Source organism: Ptiloglossa arizonensis, chromosome 2, assembly GCF_051014685.1.
Source record: "Ptiloglossa arizonensis isolate GNS036 chromosome 2, iyPtiAriz1_principal, whole genome shotgun sequence".
NCBI lineage: Eukaryota > Metazoa > Arthropoda > Insecta > Hymenoptera > Colletidae > Ptiloglossa > Ptiloglossa arizonensis.
The window spans coordinates 21,779,246-21,798,924 of NC_135049.1; the positions used below are offsets into that span (position 1 = coordinate 21,779,246).

General features: G+C 38.9%; 3 protein-coding genes and 1 long non-coding RNA gene across 12 annotated transcripts in view; 2 read left to right on the plus strand and 2 right to left on the minus strand.

Moving 5' to 3' along the window:
* The first annotated feature begins 24 nt into the window (after positions 1 to 24).
* Positions 25 to 4,410, plus strand: LOC143154808 (uncharacterized). The gene is made up of 2 exons (XR_012994257.1): positions 25 to 1,948; positions 2,894 to 4,410. It is a non-coding gene; the product is annotated as an uncharacterized LOC143154808 (long non-coding RNA).
* On the minus strand, positions 3,012 to 12,097 carry LOC143154798 (scoloptoxin SSD14). Of its 3 annotated transcripts, none has more exons than XM_076326775.1 (10): positions 11,871 to 12,097; positions 10,435 to 10,587; positions 6,214 to 6,447; positions 5,840 to 6,063; positions 5,569 to 5,761; positions 5,297 to 5,497; positions 4,979 to 5,228; positions 4,540 to 4,733; positions 4,130 to 4,370; positions 3,012 to 3,690 (listed from the first exon to the last, which is right to left on the minus strand). In XM_076326775.1, exons 2-10 carry the CDS (start codon positions 10,485 to 10,487, stop codon positions 3,427 to 3,429), a joined length of 1,854 nt encoding a protein of 617 aa, XP_076182890.1. In that variant the 5' UTR covers positions 10,488 to 10,587; positions 11,871 to 12,097; the 3' UTR covers positions 3,012 to 3,426. The 3 variants fall into 3 exon arrangements, with proteins under 3 accessions (XP_076182890.1, XP_076182889.1, XP_076182888.1); XM_076326774.1 differs by lacking the exons at positions 10,435 to 10,587; positions 11,871 to 12,097 and adding exons at positions 8,005 to 8,201; positions 8,390 to 8,626; XM_076326773.1 differs by lacking the exons at positions 10,435 to 10,587; positions 11,871 to 12,097 and adding exons at positions 8,005 to 8,204; positions 8,390 to 8,625.
* Positions 6,900 to 19,679, plus strand: part of LOC143154804 (phytanoyl-CoA dioxygenase, peroxisomal-like) — an 87,392-nt gene continuing 74,612 nt past the window's right edge. For 5 of the 7 annotated variants that reach the window (XM_076326790.1, XM_076326791.1, XM_076326788.1 and 2 more), the window contains exons 1-2: positions 6,900 to 6,999; positions 7,082 to 7,149. The gene's annotated coding sequence lies outside the window, so the exon portion shown is untranslated. Of the gene's footprint in view, positions 7,000 to 7,081; positions 7,150 to 8,193; positions 8,703 to 10,679; positions 10,935 to 19,679 lie in introns of those variants that run through there. The other 2 variants (XM_076326792.1, XM_076326794.1) reach the window with 2 other exon arrangements.
* Positions 17,057 to 19,679, minus strand: part of LOC143154799 (uncharacterized) — a 59,970-nt gene continuing 57,347 nt past the window's right edge. The window contains exons 7-10 of the mRNA XM_076326776.1: positions 19,209 to 19,440; positions 18,888 to 19,115; positions 18,138 to 18,418; positions 17,057 to 17,367 (exon numbers count right to left, since the gene is read on the minus strand). Of these exons, the coding sequence (XP_076182891.1) occupies positions 17,080 to 17,367; positions 18,138 to 18,418; positions 18,888 to 19,115; positions 19,209 to 19,440 (1,029 nt within the window). The 3' untranslated portion in view covers positions 17,057 to 17,079. The remainder of the gene's footprint in view (positions 17,368 to 18,137; positions 18,419 to 18,887; positions 19,116 to 19,208; positions 19,441 to 19,679) is intronic.

The following is a 19,679-nucleotide window of genomic DNA, read 5'->3' on the forward strand; positions in this document are numbered from 1 at the left end:
TCCTTATATAGGGTGTATAAAAACTGTCACGCATGCGCAACATATAGTAATGTCTCTAGCATTTCGAATGCCTGATGCAAATATCATTTTAACCGTTAAATCCTTTTACCAATTTATTTTGTAACACAAAGTAGCATTAATTCAATTTGTGTAAAGCGAAAGATTAGATTTAGGTTCTAGTGAAGGTCGAAATATGTTTCAGTGAAATTTCTGTGAAAACGTAAATAGAAGTTATACTGAAATTTAAAATTATTTACAAGACTGTCGACATTCGACGCGTTGCTGGTGACAGAGGTTAACGGAACATTCGCGATGACCGCAAAGGGGTTCGTAACCTATTTGTACATTCAGCAAATAATCGTGCGTTCCTCCATATCGAACGTCACACAAAACCTTTATATATATTCCATGTACCAATACCTTTTATTACATGTGCATAATTTTATACAATTGTTTGTAAACCAAACAATTAATGTTACCAAATATTGTTTGTTACGAATCGGCATAATCATTTGAAACGTTTCATTTGCATTGTATGCACACAGCCCTGATAGCGTAACTCCGCAGCTTAGAAACTACGCGTATGCATTCAGCTGTAATCTCGAGGAATTTTATTTAGTCTTGTTCTATGCTTTCATTCGACTCTGGAATCAAAATGCTGTTCATGTGAACGCATAATTTTGCATGTCAAACATCAATAAGTTTTAAAACCTGGATGTATCAAATTTCTGTTACACATTGAGGTCTGTTTGTTTGACAACAAACAAATTGAGATCTACTACGCACGCGTGGTCGGCATCTCATTTCATTACCTTCTAGAAGTCTCTTTATCATTGCATACGACACGTTGGTAAACGGTTTATCGTTCACCAACATGCACCAAGATATGTAATATCTTCAACGGGTGTGGTAAATAAGAATTCAATATCAGACGTGTTCCCCGTTCTACGTTATAAATGTCTGATGTAAGTCTAACGAAAGAACTTTCGATAACGTAGCCGGGCTGATGAAATTCCAGGTTAACCGAAATCGTACAATCTCGAACCGTTAATATTGACGTTTGACTGTCGATATAGTCTAATTGCCAAAGATTATACGCTATTAAATGCTAATTAGGGTATGCCTCATATGCGAAAATACATGTGTGACATCGAGCACGATCACACAATTGTGCAGCAGATGCGTTTATTTTTGTCTCGAGTTTTCGAGTTACGTGCACCATGACACATTGTAGATACAGGTGCGTTTACAATTGATATCGAATGTATTCCAATTGATCGTAATTATTTGTCATAGTTTCCATTAATTTGATGTACCAATTTTATTTGAATAATTAACCAACGCAGACTACAATATAATATTACATTAAAATTCACAAAAAACAAATTCTATATTCTTTCTATTCTCTTAATTTGATTTTATAATTGATAACACGTAGTTCTTAAATGCTTACCTCCGTTTATCGGAAGCTATGACTCAACGAGACGTATTAAAAATATTACAACTCGGAACACAGTATGTTTCTCAAGGTTGTCAATAAAAAATTAATCGCGACATTGCTACACAATTTTACTGGGCACATCAACTGCATTTAAATTTAGCATTTAAAGGATTAACTTATTTAATATCATTTTTATATTTTCAATCTGTATGTATTTATTGTTCGTTCAACACATAGCAGATATTAAACGTAGTTTATTAACCACGAAGAAATGTGAAACTGCCAGAAATTTTCATTTTTGCAAAATTGAAGATGGTTGAAAGGACATGTATAATCTTGTTGTGCGATCTAATCCTGTTACAAGTCACCGAGAATGTCAAAGAAAGCCAATATATGTATATCAACGATGAAACCGGGAACCAGTTTTAGCCGCGTTCGTTCTTTTCAACGCCATCTATGATCTATTATTTTGTACTTTCGCACATGAAAATACATGCATGGACTCGGGTAAGTCATTCCATTCCATTTTTCTAAACTTTATTTTTAAAAGCATCTAAACTGGAAAGTACAACTACTTTCTCGATACTATTAATAGGTTGTTCAATTTAGAGAAGATAAAAATTAAGAATTTCTCCTTATAAGCATACATAGATTCAATAGAGATGTATTCATCGTTATAAGTTATAACGCACTTACAAATGAAGCTCGTCCTTAATGCATTATTAGCATTTGTGAATATTCCTGTCGTAAAAAGTGAAATAATTCTAAATTTTCAAGTATAATTATTCATTTTGTACATATCTATACTTTGTTACATAAAAGAAAATACATGGATATTAAATTTACGTACATTTGATATTTTATAAAGGTCTACACAAAGAATACATATAAATCTTTAATAAATTGTCCTCAAAAAGAAATAGCATATTTGTAAAATTTTTAATTTCACAATCTAAAGATTTCATATGTAAACATGTTTATAACTTTCAGGAAAAGGAAGCTGATATGAGAAACATTTAACATTATATTGAATAATAGCATAAAATTATTATTATGTCAACAGTAAATTTTATTCAAACCTTGTTCCCGAAACGAATGTTTAAACCTTGACAAACGTGTTAAGCATGTTTCAAAAACATGGTTAAAAATGTGTTCAAAATATAATTTTAATTATATGTTGCATTGTTCTGTTACATTAAATAATTTAAATTTGTTAAGGATTATAATACTTAGTGTTGTAATATTTTTGTATAAAAGTATAGTATTAAATTAAATAGTCATGTAGAGAACTTTAGAAAACAAGTTTGTTGGACATTAATTATATTTACAACTTAAATTTCATGCAATAATATTTGAATACTTAGTAATAAAACTTGGATCCTAAATTTAAGTACGGGCTACATTTTAGTGATATTCTAACAACAATGAATAATATCTGAATAATATTTTCAGCAAAACAGGATAAATCTGTTTCTTAACTCTGCGAAGAAGTTCAATATGCTGTTGTGTACTTTAGTGATTACATTTAATACTAGGACATTTGCTAGTAAATATTTGTATAGATCAATAGTAGTGGTTATAAATTTATTTGCTCAATGACTTTTCTACAATGATTATTCACTTTGTTAATGGCACAATACAATTACGTTGGTATTAAATTTTTAAAACCAAGAACGTTATCGTCGCCTATTTGGTAAATTTTTTTAAACGTAGAAAAAATGGACGAATTATGTAACGAGGTAACACATGCAAAAACTTTATTGAAGAAATTCAAATTCGCACAATTTCGTATTGGACGAATGTTATAATAGCATGAGAAGTTTTTCATTAAAACGACTTTTGTATATTTTTAGGTCGAGAATTAAAAAATGTGGTATGGAAGAATGGAACAATACTTGTAGTCAACGTTGGCTCTTATGTTTAGAGACTCGTACCTTATACTGGAAGATACTGTTTATGCATCATCGATAATTCTTTGTATGAATTCAATCGAATCCATACACGTCACCGCCCTTTCGAAAGTCCGCGTTCGCGTAAACTGTATTGTTATTAGCGAAAATAGCGCACGCTACGCTACCGCGAATTCTGTACCTCGCGGTTTTGTGACCGATTTTCTTCAGACCATCTATCACTTGCTTTGGCACGCCATATTCATAAGAGGCCTCTATTGGGATTAATTGATGATGTATCCGCGGTGCGTCTACAGCTTCCTTCACCGTTTGTCCCATCCATATGACTCTGGCTATTATCTGAAATTTTGAAAAGGAGTGCATGGTTAGCGAACAAAAATTTCGATTTAGAAGTTTGAAAAAGGCCAATTCTTTTCCTCCTCTCAATTGTTTTAAGTTTTGTGCATGATCAAGAACGTACGCGACGTGTTAGCAACAGTTACTTTTCAATTAATTAACGTTCTCAGACTGGACATAATGAATATCGGGTATCAAAATCACCGAGCAGTGTTTGCATTAATGTAATATTCACGATTTTGTTAAACGCCGAATGTATAATGCCAAGGGAAATCAGTCGATAGTTTAAACAGCTCACATAGGCCTAATTGATCTATCGTCCAGTTCACAGGATTCGCCTTCAATAATTCGATTCTTTTTCCCTCTACATTTCAATGGTATCTTAATCGCTGCAGACTATTTTCAAAACATACGATAAAGATAATCAATGAAAAACACTGACTTGAGAAACGGTCGTGGTGATCTTGGTACCACCAGATGCTCCGACAACCATCTTTACGTCACCGTTTGAGTCAACCAAAATCGAAGGAATCATTGATGACACAGGCCTCTTTCCAGGCGCAATGTAGTTGTTTGGACTAGGTGGAACACCGAAGTAATTGACAGTTGATGGCACACCGAAATCGTTCATTGCGTTGTTTAATAATATTCCAGTATTTTCGCTGGATACTCCGCTTCCGAAACTGTTAAATAAAAGACTTGTTTAGCGTAAAGTAGTTCAAACCGTATTTATTGTTTTTTTGTACTTCCTCAGAGCTCCAAACAATGCGAATAACTTCCGTTCTAACAATCGAGCAAAAAGATAGGAAAAATCTGAATATAGCGATTATGTACTGTGCGAATCGAACGTACTAGAAATTAATAGTACTGGTGACTGATACTGCGTCTCCGTTTGGTGCTAATACTGAAACATGCGCGGTTCCATGATCCTTCGCAGCGCTTAGCATAGTAGCTCCATAATGCGTTGGATCATCCCACGTTTGATGATCGTCTATCTTCATTCGAGTTTTATACGCGAAGCTCCTCGACGTCAAACTATTTGTTAACTTGAACAAGCAGAAAAATAAACAATGAGTTACAAAATAAGTTGTTCGAGGCTCTCGTGTACAAAACTGTGTGATCTATTGAACAAATTTTAACTGTACAGCATCAGTTCTCCAAAATGATAAGCATTACACTTTGTTGAAAGTCTCGAACATTCAGTAGAACAACCGAGGTTGCGAGAGCCTCGAGAATTTCGCGTTGCTAAACAAATGCACGGATTGTTGGTACATCTAAGAAGTTTACTAACTTCCTCCATATCGACGAACTCCTTATCGGCTAAGTCGTTTCTCAACGCGTATGCGTATTTAAATGCTTCTATCATCCGATGGTACGTAAGAATCGTTCGGTCGTTGTCAGCTATGCTGTCAGGTGTGAATTGAAAATTATCTAAAATATTTAAGATATATGTAAGTATAGCTCCGCTGGCAGGCATACCAATGGTGAAAACTCGTATTCCGTTGGACAGATTTGTCTGCAGAGGTTCTTCCCACGTAGCTCTAGAAATGATTATTATATAACATCCAACGAACAGTTTATAGTACTTATTCGTTTCGATAATATCTACCTATAATTGTTCAAGTCTTTCATCGTTATTATCGATCCTTTTTCTTGCAAATCTTTCACTAATTGTTTGCCTATGGTGCCATTGTAGAATTCTGACGCGCCGTTCTCCGCGATCGTCCGCAGAGTCTTACAAAGTGCCTTTGGTTTGATAAGCGTTCCCGGTTTATAGAAATCGCTGGTTTCTGGATCGACGAACAACTGTCTGGAAAAAAGTAAATCTTACAAACATTACTGTCAGATCTGCAGCCAATTATTTGCAGTACTTGTTGTTACTTTAATGCGCGATCCTTATAGATATTTTCTTCGTTATATCTGAATCTGTCGTATTGGATTTTTGTTAAGTTGTATCCCTCCTCGCACATTTCGATCGAGGGTTTGAATAAATCGGCCCATGGTAATTTGCCAAAACGTTTATGCGCTTCCGAGTAGCCCGCCACTTCTCCGGGAGTAGCAATGGACAGCGGACCTAATAGAATTCGTGAAAGTTTTATAGTTATTTGTTTACTGGGGGGAAAAGAAAAAGAAACAGAAGCGGCAAATTTACCAATAAACGATGCATCTTTAGGTTTTCCATCGAACATGGTAGCATTGGCTGCTAATGGAGCCCGGTCCCTTGCGATCAATGTAAATGCACGTCCCGCCGTTTTATTGTAAATTGTCATAAAGAATCCACCTCCAATACCCATACTTTGCATATTCACGAGGCCGTTACAAATCATTGAAGCTATAGCGGCGTCTACCGCCGAACCATTTTTCTCTAGAATCGATCTGTAAAGAAATTATGATTGAAACAATTCGTCGTGGTATAATCTTCCAAATTTCATAATTTATCGTTAAATGATAAAATTGAATAGTTACTTGTCTCAATAGTGCAACATAGAAGGTTAAAATATTTCATATTTTTTACGTTTTACATACTTGCCAATAGCAGCGCATGGTGCACCATCTGCGCAAACAGCACCGCTTTTGAATTCTCTCAGCTTACTCCATGATGGAGGTAATTCTATTTCTGGATCGGGCGGTATTTTCTCGTTTTCCTGAATTTCCAACTCTCTATTGATTCCATAAATGCTGCAAACCGCTATTATCGTAAGAATCACCGTAGCTAATACTATACCGGCTATTATAATATTTTTTGTGGTGAGGTAAAACCTGCAAATTAATCATTTTTTAATCATAACAAAGTTGATCGAATTCGATTTTAAGTATAACGAATATAACGAGTATTACCTTTCGATTTAGTACAATTCATTTTCAAATAATTTGAATAATAAATATCTTTGTGCGTAATTTAAATAAACTTTCAGCATCGATTAGCTGTTAACGCGAAATGTTTACAACCTCCTAGTTACATTGAAAGTAGTTCATTTTCCTAAATATAACGAAATAATATCAAATAAATTACGAATTATTCCAATTTTTCGTAATTTTATTGATTTCAATTAAAACTAGAAAATGGAAAGTTTCTACATTTAAATTAAAATTTAAAATTATTTATCTATTGAAATACTTAAGAAATTCATTTGCAAGCATATTACAATAAAAATCCGTTATTACAGTGGGGGTTTAAAATATCATGTCGCGTTATAATTTCTTATTTTTGATTTCTTCGATTGCAACTTAGTCAGTGGCTGCAAGAGCAATATCATCGACGTGTTGCTTACGCTACTTCTTTAAAATTCTGCAATCTAAATCCCACAATATGTAAGTACATTAATACGCGTCAATCTTCCAGTGAATAATTTTTACAATAATATATAATATAATGAACATTATTTGTGTAAAGGTCGGATTGATATTGATTTTCAAAAGTTGCAAGTAAATCATCGCCTAGGTTATGTGCAATTTCTTTTGGTAAGTAATTTCCTCGTTTATTAATCTACAAGACTATATTTCTACTGAAAAAAGAATATTTTGTTAAATAGTTACAAACAAATTACGTTGCACTTTAATTGCGTTCATACTTTTTATCGAACATATTGTACAAGTAACGAAACACGCAAACTCAGTGACGTATGAACGCGTGTATTTGAACGAGATAGCTCAAAGTTTATTAGTTTTCGATTGCATGAACAAATAAGCTGTTTCAAAATATTACTTTTTAGGTTAATTCATGACATTGTTCGATTAACAATATCAAATTTTGTTACTATTATACGATATGTCAATGTCAAAAATAGGAGATTATCGGAAAATATAACTTACGGACACCACATATATAAATTAGTAAACAAGCGTCTATAGATAACGAAACAGATAACATTTTTGTTTTCAAACGTGTTTAACGAATGATTCAAGAAAATGTGATTTATGAAGTTACATAAAAATAATAAATAAATGTCTTTCTTTTTAATCTTCTCACTGCTGAATTAATGTGTGATAGGAAAAGTCTTTGTGCATATAATTATATTTATAAGCTACAAAGCTACGAAGTTTATACATCTAGTACTTTCTTTAATTCGAGCATTTAGAACTAGAATAATATTGTTGCGTTAAAATGTTAGCGAGGGTTAACACGGTATTCAATTTTGAAAGCAAATCTATGTATTTCGTGGTGGTATAATCTATGTTCGTGCATTAAGTCCATTTAGATATTCGAAGATGAAGGATCTCGTGGAAATTTTATCACTGTCCTTCTGTTTGAAACAAATAAGTTCTCAGATTTTCGATTCATATTCACGGAGTTACTTGTCGATAAAGTAAACTCACTTGTTGACAAAGTGTCTCGTGAAGAATCCGCTCGTTCTGTTGCGACCAGGCGAATACGAACGCAAAAGCCGAGCGGTTCCGACATCGTCCGAATCGAGGAAGTTTTGTTTGCTATTGCCATAGTACTGACGAACATCGTCAGTACTGGCATACGCGGAACTGGTGCTGGACGATGGTGAGGAGGTCATGTTTTTTCTCTGCTATATAAACAAGGCCAGAAAACGAGCAAAATTAACAATTTCGTTATCGAAGGATTGAACTTCGACGATTATCCGTTATCGAGATACCGAAAGAATGACGGCGCCATCTGTCGACGGCTTCGCCAAACATATCACGTTGACAGATTCTACATAGCGTTTCGTTTTCTCGTTACTGAAACACTCACTATGTAATATAGACGATTCTTGATCACCATTCACAGTTGAGTTTTCTTGTACTTTTTCCGATTTCGTTTTACCGAGGACCTCCTAGCCATCGTGTTCGTATCGCTGGCTGTAATCGGCCGTCGAAGGTCTTACGAAACGTAAACCGCATCGTTCGGAGACGAACAAACCAGCTGACCGGAGAAAATCAATCTGAGCTTGCGCGTACGTCGTTGTTGGCGCAGAATTATTCACGTTATTTGCACATGTACGTGCACATGTCTCGATTTGAAAAATTGTGACACATTAGCATCTTCCAGCTCTGTCTACAATATGGTAATTCTTCTCAATATATTTACGCATTTCTATCGTCGATTCGAAAACAAAATAAAGTGTCGGGTCAAAGCCAGTGAACTTGTTTACAAAGAGAGAACCAGAAATGGAAACGCTCTTGTTGAAAGTCAAATCTCAAACTGCAGATTTTGACCTGCCTTTCTGTTTTGAGACATGCCTTTCTAAACGTATACGATCACTCGTTTTCAAGACAAATGAGATTAAAGATCCGAATTTCGTTTAGATCCTTTTCTCGAAATCAAATTGTCGTATAAAAGTAACCTTCGCTTTCGATTTATTTTTTCGTATAGAATCGCCTCGGTTGTATTTACATATACATCGCGTATACATTGAAATAATAGTACGTACGAAGAAAGGAGAAACGTGCAACAAATGTAGTATTCTTATCTAAGAATGTAATCGTAATTTGACAGTTATTGAGAAAATATGCGAATACATTAACATAATACGGAGGAATCGCCAAAATATCTAGTTTCTGCATTTTGTTTTTTTAATTTATTCTCGAATTATCTATCGTTGGTTGTCAATATCACTGCGTAGTAAATTCTGAAAAATATGTGTACGAGCCAAGAATTCATGACGCATAGAGAACATCGCTGTTAATTTTTTTTTTTTACGCTACAATATTTCCTACATAATTTTATTAATAAAGGTTAGCTAATAAAGATTAGCAATTCTGGCGAAACCGGTTTAGAAATTTCGTAGCTAAAAGATTGCCGAAGGAATCGATACGCTCGCGACGTACGATAATGTTGAATTAGTGAAATTAAATGAAATGTGCAATTAACTCGTTGACTGCCACGTCACTCACATTCGGTCGACGCGCGAGTTTCCGTAGGGTCACCTTGCGCCCATTTGTGGATGATTCTACTTATTCGAATAAATATGATTTTATTAAGTGTTTATAGTAACGTCGACTACGTCTTGAATAGAATTATTCTATTCGTTTGATTTGTTTTACATAATAATCTTAGAAATAGACCAAACAAAGCCGTAGTTGCCTAAAACACGTGTAGCGGTAAATTGTTGTTTATTTCTCTTCGCTTCCATTTTCTCGTTACGGTAGAAAAATACAGATACACGTGAAATTTGTTAAAATATAAAACGAACAGTTCCTTACAGTTTGCAAGACTAAATCGATGCTTAAACAAAACGTTTCAACAATATATATATTGTTCGACCCAATATGATCGATCTTTTCGTTAAATAATCCGATCGTGGATATGGCCAGAAAACCATAGCCCATGAATTTACCACAGTAGTCAACACGTTAAGAGGAGTTATATATCTGGGTCGTAGACCGCGCGGGGTGAACTATCGGGACGTGGCATACAATTGCGACAATTTATAGCGGATATTCGACAATTATAGGAACCGATAAACACTGTATAATATGATTCAGCAAAACACGAACGCATTAAGGTTCGTGCGTTAAATTTTGCGTTGTGTTTACCGTTTCTTTCTCGTATCCACCGATAAAACGAATCCACTCGATGATACAACATATTTCGTGTATAAATATTTATATTTTACACGGTGAAGGTCACTAGATAAAACAAGTTTTCATTTTTTTCTTTTTTTTTTATTCCTCCCTCCTTTTGATAGCCGAATATTTTATTCGGTGAAAAAATTCCCGACGATCATCGTAGATTTCGATGATCTCAGCGTTGTAAAAAAAAGAAATTAAGAAGGGGGAATTCAACAACGGTCTTACCTCGGTTTCTTCCGCGACTCTTCTATTTTCGCAAAGCTGTGTCTCCGCGTCATGTTATCCCACGATCGATAAATAGTTCTTCCAAAGGAATTCACGAATCGTTAAAACGGTAGATGGCACGTGTGTCGGTCAGCGTGCAGCATTTGGTCGAAACTAGACGAAAAAGATACCACGTGAGAAATACGTGTCGTTTGTACAGCATTGTGAACAATTGTGTTGAAAAAGTGACGTTACCGCGATAGAAAGATTGTCTCGCGCGTCTCGGAGAGTGTGCACACGAGGTTTACGCGAAAATTCTCACACGCGCTAATACGATTCGAGATTAAAATAATTATCGGTTAAGTCAGTTTCTCCGTACGAATTTTCTCTCGGCTTGAGGTCGCTGAAGTATCGTTCCCATCAACTCTCAGCCTCGATCTCTGAAGAAATTAGTTCAAAGAGTTCGCTTGTTTTATGCATTTGTGCTCTCCAGGAACACGACATACTCCGAGCGTAGAGAGGTATGCACTTGTGTCGAAAAAAAAATATTTTGCATACGTTTACCATATTATCGAACAGCATGCGTTCGTAAAATTATATTGGGTTGTTCGGAAAGTCATTCCGTATTTTTTAATGAAAATGAAACACGATTTTTTCTAGAGCGTATAAACCTTTTATTAAATTATACATTCTCCATTTTGGAAAACGAAATGACTTTCCGAACAAACCGATACAATTATAATACACATTGTTTTAAACGCGAACACCAGATCTTGAATTACGAAATAAGCGCAAGCCATGAGGATTCCTTGGGGGCTGATGGAAATAGCGCACAATTCGATCGAATCTTCAACATAATCGCCAATTATTACGAATTGATTCAAAACAATTGCAGCACGAAGTTCCGCTTTGTCATTCGTTAAACGTTTCGACCCGACCTTCGAGTTCGCTACGGTGTACACATCATTGGTTCGTTAACCCGACTAATTAAATAACAAGTGAAACGTTACTTAAGACAAAAAAAAATTACTAAAACTTGCGTCTACGTATAAAATATATTTTTCAATTCTTCGTAAAATCAGCCAAGAGTGAACAAAGTGTACAAAAATTCCACGCGTTGGAGTTAATTTAAGAAACGAGGAAATTATTTTCCAGTTACCAGAACGATCGCGATAGAGTCGTTTCGCGATTGTTCTGGAAATTTCAATATAAAATCCGTCGACGGTCCCAATGTCGGGCCAACGAAGCACAATTATACACCAAAGGGGACTCAGAGATCGAAAGTTCGACCAAGTTGAAGTTTACGTTCACGATCGTCTCGAATTCACCGTTACGACGAACACCGTTAATCGCCACGTCGTTCATCGACGATCCTAGCTGCACCGGAATGCGGTCCACGCGAAAATACATACGAAAATGATGAATCGTCGCGGTGAGAAAAAAAAAGAATTGGTTACCTAGGTCAGTGCTCGTGTTTCTCCTTGGATGATGTTCGATGTTTCATTGTACGGTCGTCAATGGGAAATTACGTACGAATCGATCGCGCACTACGCGAAATACGGACACCCGGTGTCGGGTAACGTCGAACCACGATTTATCGATGGTAGAAGCGAACCGTAATCGTTCGCGAAACCTGTTGCGACGTCGGACATCAAACGTGTCGTTCCGACACGCGGTTTATCACACAGTGCTGAGGCGAGATTGTTCGTCGAGCGGCGGAACTCTCGACGAAAACATCACGAAACGTGTTTGCGAGGTCCGATCGCGGTAGAAGGGATCGTTTCTTGCTCGCGCCCGGCGAATTTAATGCCCCTTATTTGAATTCCAGACGATAGAGGACGGGGTTGCGCTCCAAATGATCTCGGTTTCTAAATGGGGGCCTTGTTTTGCGCCACACGCCCCGGCCTTTTTGCAACCTCTTCCGATTACGAGTTTTTCCACGAACGAAGGGACCGGGAGCGAAGCAACGTTGATTTAATTCTCCGTTTCGCCTAACCGCGTGTCTCTCGAATCATTCGCGGGGAACGCGATTTTCGCGTTATTTTTCAACACCGTGGAAATCGAAACGTTCGTTCCCGATTGGAAATTATTGGGTCGTTCGGAAAATTGTTTCGTTCTCCAAAATGGAGAATATATAATTTGATATAATGATAATCGAATATATAATTCGATATTATGTTAATCGAATATATAATTTGATATAATGTTAATCGAATATATAATTTAATACAATGTTAATCGAATAGATAATTCAATATAATGTTAATCGAATATATAATTCGATATAATGTTAATCGAATATATAATTTGATATAATGTTAATTGAATATATAATTTAATATAATATTAATATGTTTAATATAATTTAATTTAATATAATGTAATATCGTGTTTCATTTTCACCAAAAAAAAAAAAAAACGAAATGACTTTCCGAACAAACCAATACTTCGTAGAGAACGACTCGGTGAAAGAAAATTCTGAACCACGAGTTTCGAATACTTTGGAAATTTACATTTTTTTTTTTTCTTTTATTATAAGAACACAGCAGTGACCGTAGAAATTGCTTCGCCTTGAATACTATCGATTTGTCGAGCATTAACCGCTCGAATTACGCGAAAGAAAACACTATTCATCGAAACGGAACGAGTTAGTACAGCCAACGCGTTTGCAACGTATCCACGTACTCGACAAAGTGTACGTCCAAGGAACGGTGAACATTCTATGGCAGCTACTGTACAACGAACCGAATAACTGGCCGGGACCAACAAGGAGGATCGAAACGTAACGAAGAACGTTGAACGTGTTCCTTGAAAATTTTTCCTGGAGGACTGTTAATCGTTTCGGTGTTCATTGAACCGAAAAGCAGATGGTTCGTTGAACCGGTGATTAAAAAAGCCTGTTATCGATCGATGTGTGCATACCGGGCAACGTAGCGTGTTTCGACGAACAAAAGGATTGTTCGTGTATTAATTACGGATACCTCGCGACAACTCGTTCGAGTCGATGTTTCGCGAGAATGTCGACAATATTATACCGTGCCGGTTAGAAAATCCACCTGGTCTAAATGAAATTTGGTGCCTGATTACACGAACAAACGAGATTTGGGAGTTAGCGGTTGCATGGCCATCGGCACGAAACGATCCCGGGCCCATCCTCCGTGAGAATCTATCATAAGTTGCTTTACGAGTTTCATAGGGTAATAGCGATTCGCAAAATGTCAAGCTTAATAATTTTATCGAGTTCCACGTTGAGCGACGAGCTCAAACGTCGCGTACAATATGTCGTTGTTATCGAAGTACCAGATAATAGCGTCGTATCGATTTTTCTTCTTTAACGAGCGGCTGCCGTAAAAACGGAAGAAAAGAAACGAGAAAATAGAAAATTCGATATTTGTGTAAAAAGAGAAAGAAAAGAAATAAATAAATAAAGAAAGGAACGTATCGATGATAAGTGTATCGTTGACGATAAATTAATAGAAACAACGAGAAACGAATGTTTCTTATCCGGTGTATCTCGATCTATCGATCGTTTAACTTCGACGTTGATTTTTATATAGAACGAGAATCTAGAGAAGGAAGGTCGTCGAGACGAGAATCGGTACTTTTTAAATAATTTCTTTATTTGCACTAACGACATACACTCAGACATCATTGTAGGTGGTGATACTTTAATATTATTAACATCGACGCAACATCCAAACCCGACAAAGTTCTTCACGCTGGAATGGTAAAATAAACACGTCTCGTCGACGAGATCGACAAACGATGAGATCTCGCTTTTTTTTCTTCTTTTTGTTTTCTCTCCGCTCTAAGGTGACGAATTTAAAAGCGACAACCCGGGCACGCGAATTTAAGATAAACATATTCACGTGACCTTCAACATCAACGTACAAACTCGACGATGTGTGTAACTAGAGTTGATTCTTCAACCGATAAGGTTCCACGGATTTCTCAAGTGTTGCGAGAGATTTGTACTTTTTCGTGTCAAAATTGATGCCACTATCGAATACAATACGTAATCCTAATTCCCCGTGAAAATCAAGGACGCTACGGAATCCTAAATTTCCGTGAAAAGAATAATTACGATTCGACCCGAGTAATAAACACTCGAGATAACTCTATCGTCCACGTTGACGTTAATTTCACATCGGATCGATCGTATCGATTTGGACGAATTCCGTGCCTAAATATATTTCCATCCGTCTTTTCGTTAATATTCGCTCGCGTTCACCCGATAATCGATAAGGTTCACGGAGCCGAGAAGAAATTATTCTTACCACATCGAACGTTTTCAGGAACTAGAAGATTTCGGTTCGAAGATACCCGTCGTAACGGGGGATACACGGACACACATACATACATATGCTCGCGTTCTACAAAATTTGAAACATCAATTCCAGTTAACCACCGAAATATTGAACGTTTCGTTTTCAACGTCGGGTGATTTTACCTAGACCTAAGATTGCAGATTATTACCGTGTCGGTGCAAACACAGTACGTTGATCACAATTCACAAACAACCGTACGAACTTCGACAGCAAGAAGAGCCCGTACGCGATGATTCTTCGCTCCTCGTTAACGTTTATTAGTCATCCACGTGATCAATTCCACGCGGCCATCGTTTGCCATCAATTGTCTACTCCGATCAATGACCGTTTACGTTAATCGATCCGTGCCTCGATTACGAGTTACATTCTCGATGAACGACGATTCCTCTAATTCTCTATTTCTACCCCGATTCGCGATCATCCGAATTTCAATTCGTTATCCCGACGGATCTATACGGAGTCTCGCAACGAAATCAACGATTAAAATTAGGCTCCCCGTTCCTCGTGGAAGACAGAAATTTGACAATCGCGTTCGTTTGCTCGTTAAATTGGGGGGACTTTAACGAATCGTAAAAATTGAACGATAAGTATCAGGGGATTGTTGAAGCGGTCGTATTTCCATCGCGGTTGTATCTTGATAAAGCCGAACGCGTGTACACTTCTGAAAACAAAATACCGATGAACGCGATAATGCGAAACCACATTGAGAACCGAGTCACGTGCGCCGGACGGAAAAATATTATCTATAATCGGCAAATATTATGATCGTCAATATTTTTACATATTTTGTTACGCTCGACAATCGAGATAAATGAAGTAACGTCGCGAGAACCTGGTTCGTCGAATTAACCTCGAACGTTTATCGCGAAGAGAAGAAACGTTTAAAAAACTCGAACTCGAATCTTTGCATCGAAGGTCACACTTTTACCGATCGACCAGCATTCCGAATATTACGCGAACGGAAATGTATAATCTCATTTGCATCGGCGACATCGATGACGTTCGAGTTTTGAAAAACGCGACCTTCAAAGGAATACCTGTTTCTGGAATCGATATTCCAACCGAATATTTCCCCGCTCAATTCTCAACCTTTTCGTACCCGAAGATTTCTCCGCGTTGAAGTACCAGTCGCTGGACGAAATTTCTTGAAACGAAAATCACGTACAATTTCGAATACAACATTTCCGCTTGGACATTGCGTACAATTTTACATTCTACGAGGCAACGTTTGAGTACTCTTGCAATCTTCTACGACGTTTCGTTAAATTCTACGACCGAGTGTCACTCTGCATTGTACGGAGTCGAAGCTAACAAAGTTCCTCGTCGAAATTTCGTCAAATTTCCCTCTTTCACGGATCCGTACGGGAACATCGAGAAACGCTAGGTATTATCGCATAATGACCTCGTCCGCTGCGAACCGACGAGAACGATACTCGTTGGAAATTCTCGCGATGGACGACTCGCGGTACCGCGATGGTAACCGTGAAATTCGTAACGTCGTGGAATTCGTCGAGATGATAGATTGGTTTTGGTTCGGCGCCGATTGGAATCGCGCCAGTTACTCGTCGATTCGCAAACGCGTCCAACTGTCGTGAGAACTTTCTCGGGTGTTCGTTACCTCGTCGCGTTGTTTATTCGACACGCGTTGAAATTTCCGGGTGGCGATCGCAAAAGAGAGAGAGAGAGAAAGAGTGAGAGAGATCTCGCGACGAAACTTCCGTTCCGCGATTATCCGCCGAGGAGACGGCGCGGAAAATGATTACAACGAGCGCTTTCGCGACGGGAACTTTCCACCGTGGTATAATTTGTCGTAGACGCTCGTAGAGGGATGATTGGGATCGAGGGGGGAGGGTACGATCAACTTTCCACAGAGTTGGCCGACCCCTGGATCATTTTTTTCGTCGCGATTACCCTGGTCGCGTATAATCAGCTCCTGTCCCCTCCTCTCGGACCGCGTCTCCGATTCGTGGATCTTTTGTCGTACGGCGTTGCTCTCCTCGCCATTGTGGAAGTATAAAAATATAATTTCAGGATATGTCGATATATTGCGAGCGATATCGAGCATAACGGGACACAAGATGGCGCGGAGTCGTTCTCGTGATTCGAAACCGCTCAGAGTCTTAAAAAAATAAGAGTCCCCTTCGAAACCGGTTGGCCGGCACACGACGCGCGGGATGTACGAAATCGTTGAGACGGTAACTCCGTGCACGTGTCGAAACGTCGCCGAAACCACGGGGAAAAAGAATTTTTTTGTTTGTTTTTTCTTTTTTTTTTTTGACGAACAAATCGGAGCGAGAAAAGATTAACGCGTACTCTCGGCGCTCGTCACGATCGTAACTTAAGAGGACGAGGCGAGAAGCGGCCTGCGCTGCGCGGCTTCTTTGCAATCCTGTGGAACGTCCGGCTTGCGAATCGTTTTCGATTTCCGCCTTAATTGCTTGCACTTTTGTTCGTCCGTTTCTTCCTCGATCTTCTCGAGATTGTCCTCCTCCGTACTCTTGTCCGCGATTTCCTTCGCGTCGATGTCGTCGACGCTGCTCCAGCTGTTGTCGCTCTCGCTACGATCACGGTCCCTCTTCGCGACCTCCGTTTCTTCTTTACCTTTCTCTCGATAACCACCGTTCTCCTGTGTGCATTATTAACGCAGAAAATCAACGCCCCCGCGAACGAATCCGGATGTAATCTCGCGCGACGAACAATCAAGCGGCGCTCGCCGACGATTCCCCGGGTAACGGTCGAACCAAATTTGCGATCAAATATTCCCGATTGTCCGTTCGATCGAGGTTAAAATTTACGGCCAGTCGACCCAATTTAATAAACGATTACGTAAACTGATCGAACGGACACTTGGGACTGTTTTAAAACGAACTTGGTTTCACCTGTTGCGTTGTGAAATTTGTTTACCGGGACGGGCTCTGTTTTCGAACCCGAAAATTCTATTTAAAGTTCCGTTCGGTCGCCGACCTATGATCGTTCACGACCGATAACAAACATTCACCGCGAATTTTTATCTATCGGAGTTGTTAGTCACCATTTCAACATCGTCGAAATTTCGCTCGAGCTTCTTACAACGTTGCAATATCTGCGGAATTTGTCGGTTAATTCTACGGTTAAAAGTGAAACGAGAATGTTGCACGAACGTGCTTTGAAAAATACCTCGTTAAAAAGTTGTAATTAAAGTCACGCGACGAACAATATACTCCAGCATCGTTTCAAACGTAATGTTTCAATGGGAACGTACCGGGACAATGTTTCGTCGTAATTTTTTAACGAAGCATTTTCCAACGCATATTTCTACAATATTTTCGTTTGATCGTCAGTGGGGAAACACGCTGGTGTTGTTTGCACGGAAACTTGTCGTATACGTTACACACTGAAGATACGGTGCGCACTCACCATCATAGTCGCCTTTGTGGGCATTGTCGTAGTGGTTGTCGTTGCAGTTGTGTCCGTGGTATCGCTGCTCTCGCTGTTGTTGCTCGGTCTGACACCGACTAAAAGTGCCCCTTCCTCCATGTTCCTACCGCGAGCAAATCTTCGCGACGATGGCCAGATGTCCGATGAATTTTTTGCGTTGGCCTTGGCAAGTTTTTGCGCGACCCCCGTCGTCCACACACTCGCCTCGCTGCTTCCTGTGCTGCTGTCGCTTCCTGTGCTACAGTGTCGCCATCTCCGTTCTGTCGCGATATAAAAAAAAGAATGGGAAACATAAATACCTGGACGTCAGAACAAATTTCCTTAGACGGTTCTCCAAAGCTCGAGTTATTCTTCCATAAAGGTAACTATTTCCTATTCGGATACTCGTTGCTCTCGAAAGTTCGCAAACCTCGAAATTTGCGTAGCATTCGTCCCATCTTATCGATCGTACAATTTCTCAAAACAAAAAACGTGTGTGTCGACGACAAGACGCTTTATATTTTGACGCGAGTGTCATCGTTGGATCGGCGAAGCTTTCCCGATGAGAACGAGCCCCAACACGACCCAGTACGGATAACTTTTAATTTTACGCGGTTCGCGCATGCGCGGAGTATCGTATCCAAAACTGCTCGTAACCGGGTCGTGTTTGGACTCATTTTCATCGGGAGAACCTCGCCGATCCGTTGACGATACTTTCGCGAGAATAAAACGAACTTCAAGGTGACGTACTGTCGCACGGATGAGCATTCGTCAGGAATGGTTTCCTCAGCAGGGGACTCCCTCCGTCTTGGCTGTCTTCGCTGCAAGCTCGCGTTATTAGGATCCTCGGGCTTCTTCTCGGCGTTTCGTTCATCGGTATGGTGCATCCAGTGTCCCCCCCGATGAAGTCGCTTCGATAATGGGGACCCATCAAGCTGGCCGCGCTCGCGCTAGGTCTGACCAGTTTGCTGCTTTCGCCTGTGCGATTAAATCGACAATTGCGTCGTGTCGCCGACGAAACGTTCGATGATCGAACGACGGGGAAATTGAAATTCTGACACGTCGGCCAACCTGATTCGGAAGTTGGTACTCGGAGCGTGTTGCACGAGGCGGCCGGCTGCAGCCTGGTTCGATGAAAGCCGAGATTGTTGCTTTCGAAGCTGTTTCCAGTTCGGCAGGAACCCAGCGCCAACAGCGCTTCGCTGAGCCTACGTTGCAACGGTGGAAACGGGAAGAAAGAACCAGTTCCACTTACGGACGGCCTTCTTGATCCTGCTGCGCTCGGCGTCCTTGCCTGGATCTCCTAAATTAGAAGCATCGTAGACGCTCACTGTTTTCAAATATTTCGTTCAGCGTGGAAAAATGGTGTATCTCTTTGTCGACTGGATCGAGGTTGAAAGCGACGATTAAAAAAAAAAAAATTAAAGAGCGAACGCTAAATAGAAAAAAACTGAGTCGAGGCGAAAGGTTTGGTTGCTCAAAGTCGACTACCACCACCGTTTATCTACCACTTCATATTTCTAGGTAAAGTTCTATTGTAGA

What these genes read in the sequence shown, in the direction of transcription:
- LOC143154798 (XM_076326773.1), bottom strand. Translation starts at nt 8,419, where the DNA reads ATGGTGATCAAGAATCGTCTATATTACATA. An exon ending in ACGAGACACTTTGTCAACAA is followed by an intron (nt 6,448 to 8,004) that starts GTGAGTTTACTT and finishes ATTAATTTGCAG; the next exon opens with GTTTTACCTCACCACAAAAA. An exon ending in ACCAGTACTATTAATTTCTA is followed by an intron (nt 4,371 to 4,539) that starts GTACGTTCGATT and finishes TTTATTTAACAG; the next exon opens with TTTCGGAAGCGGAGTATCCA.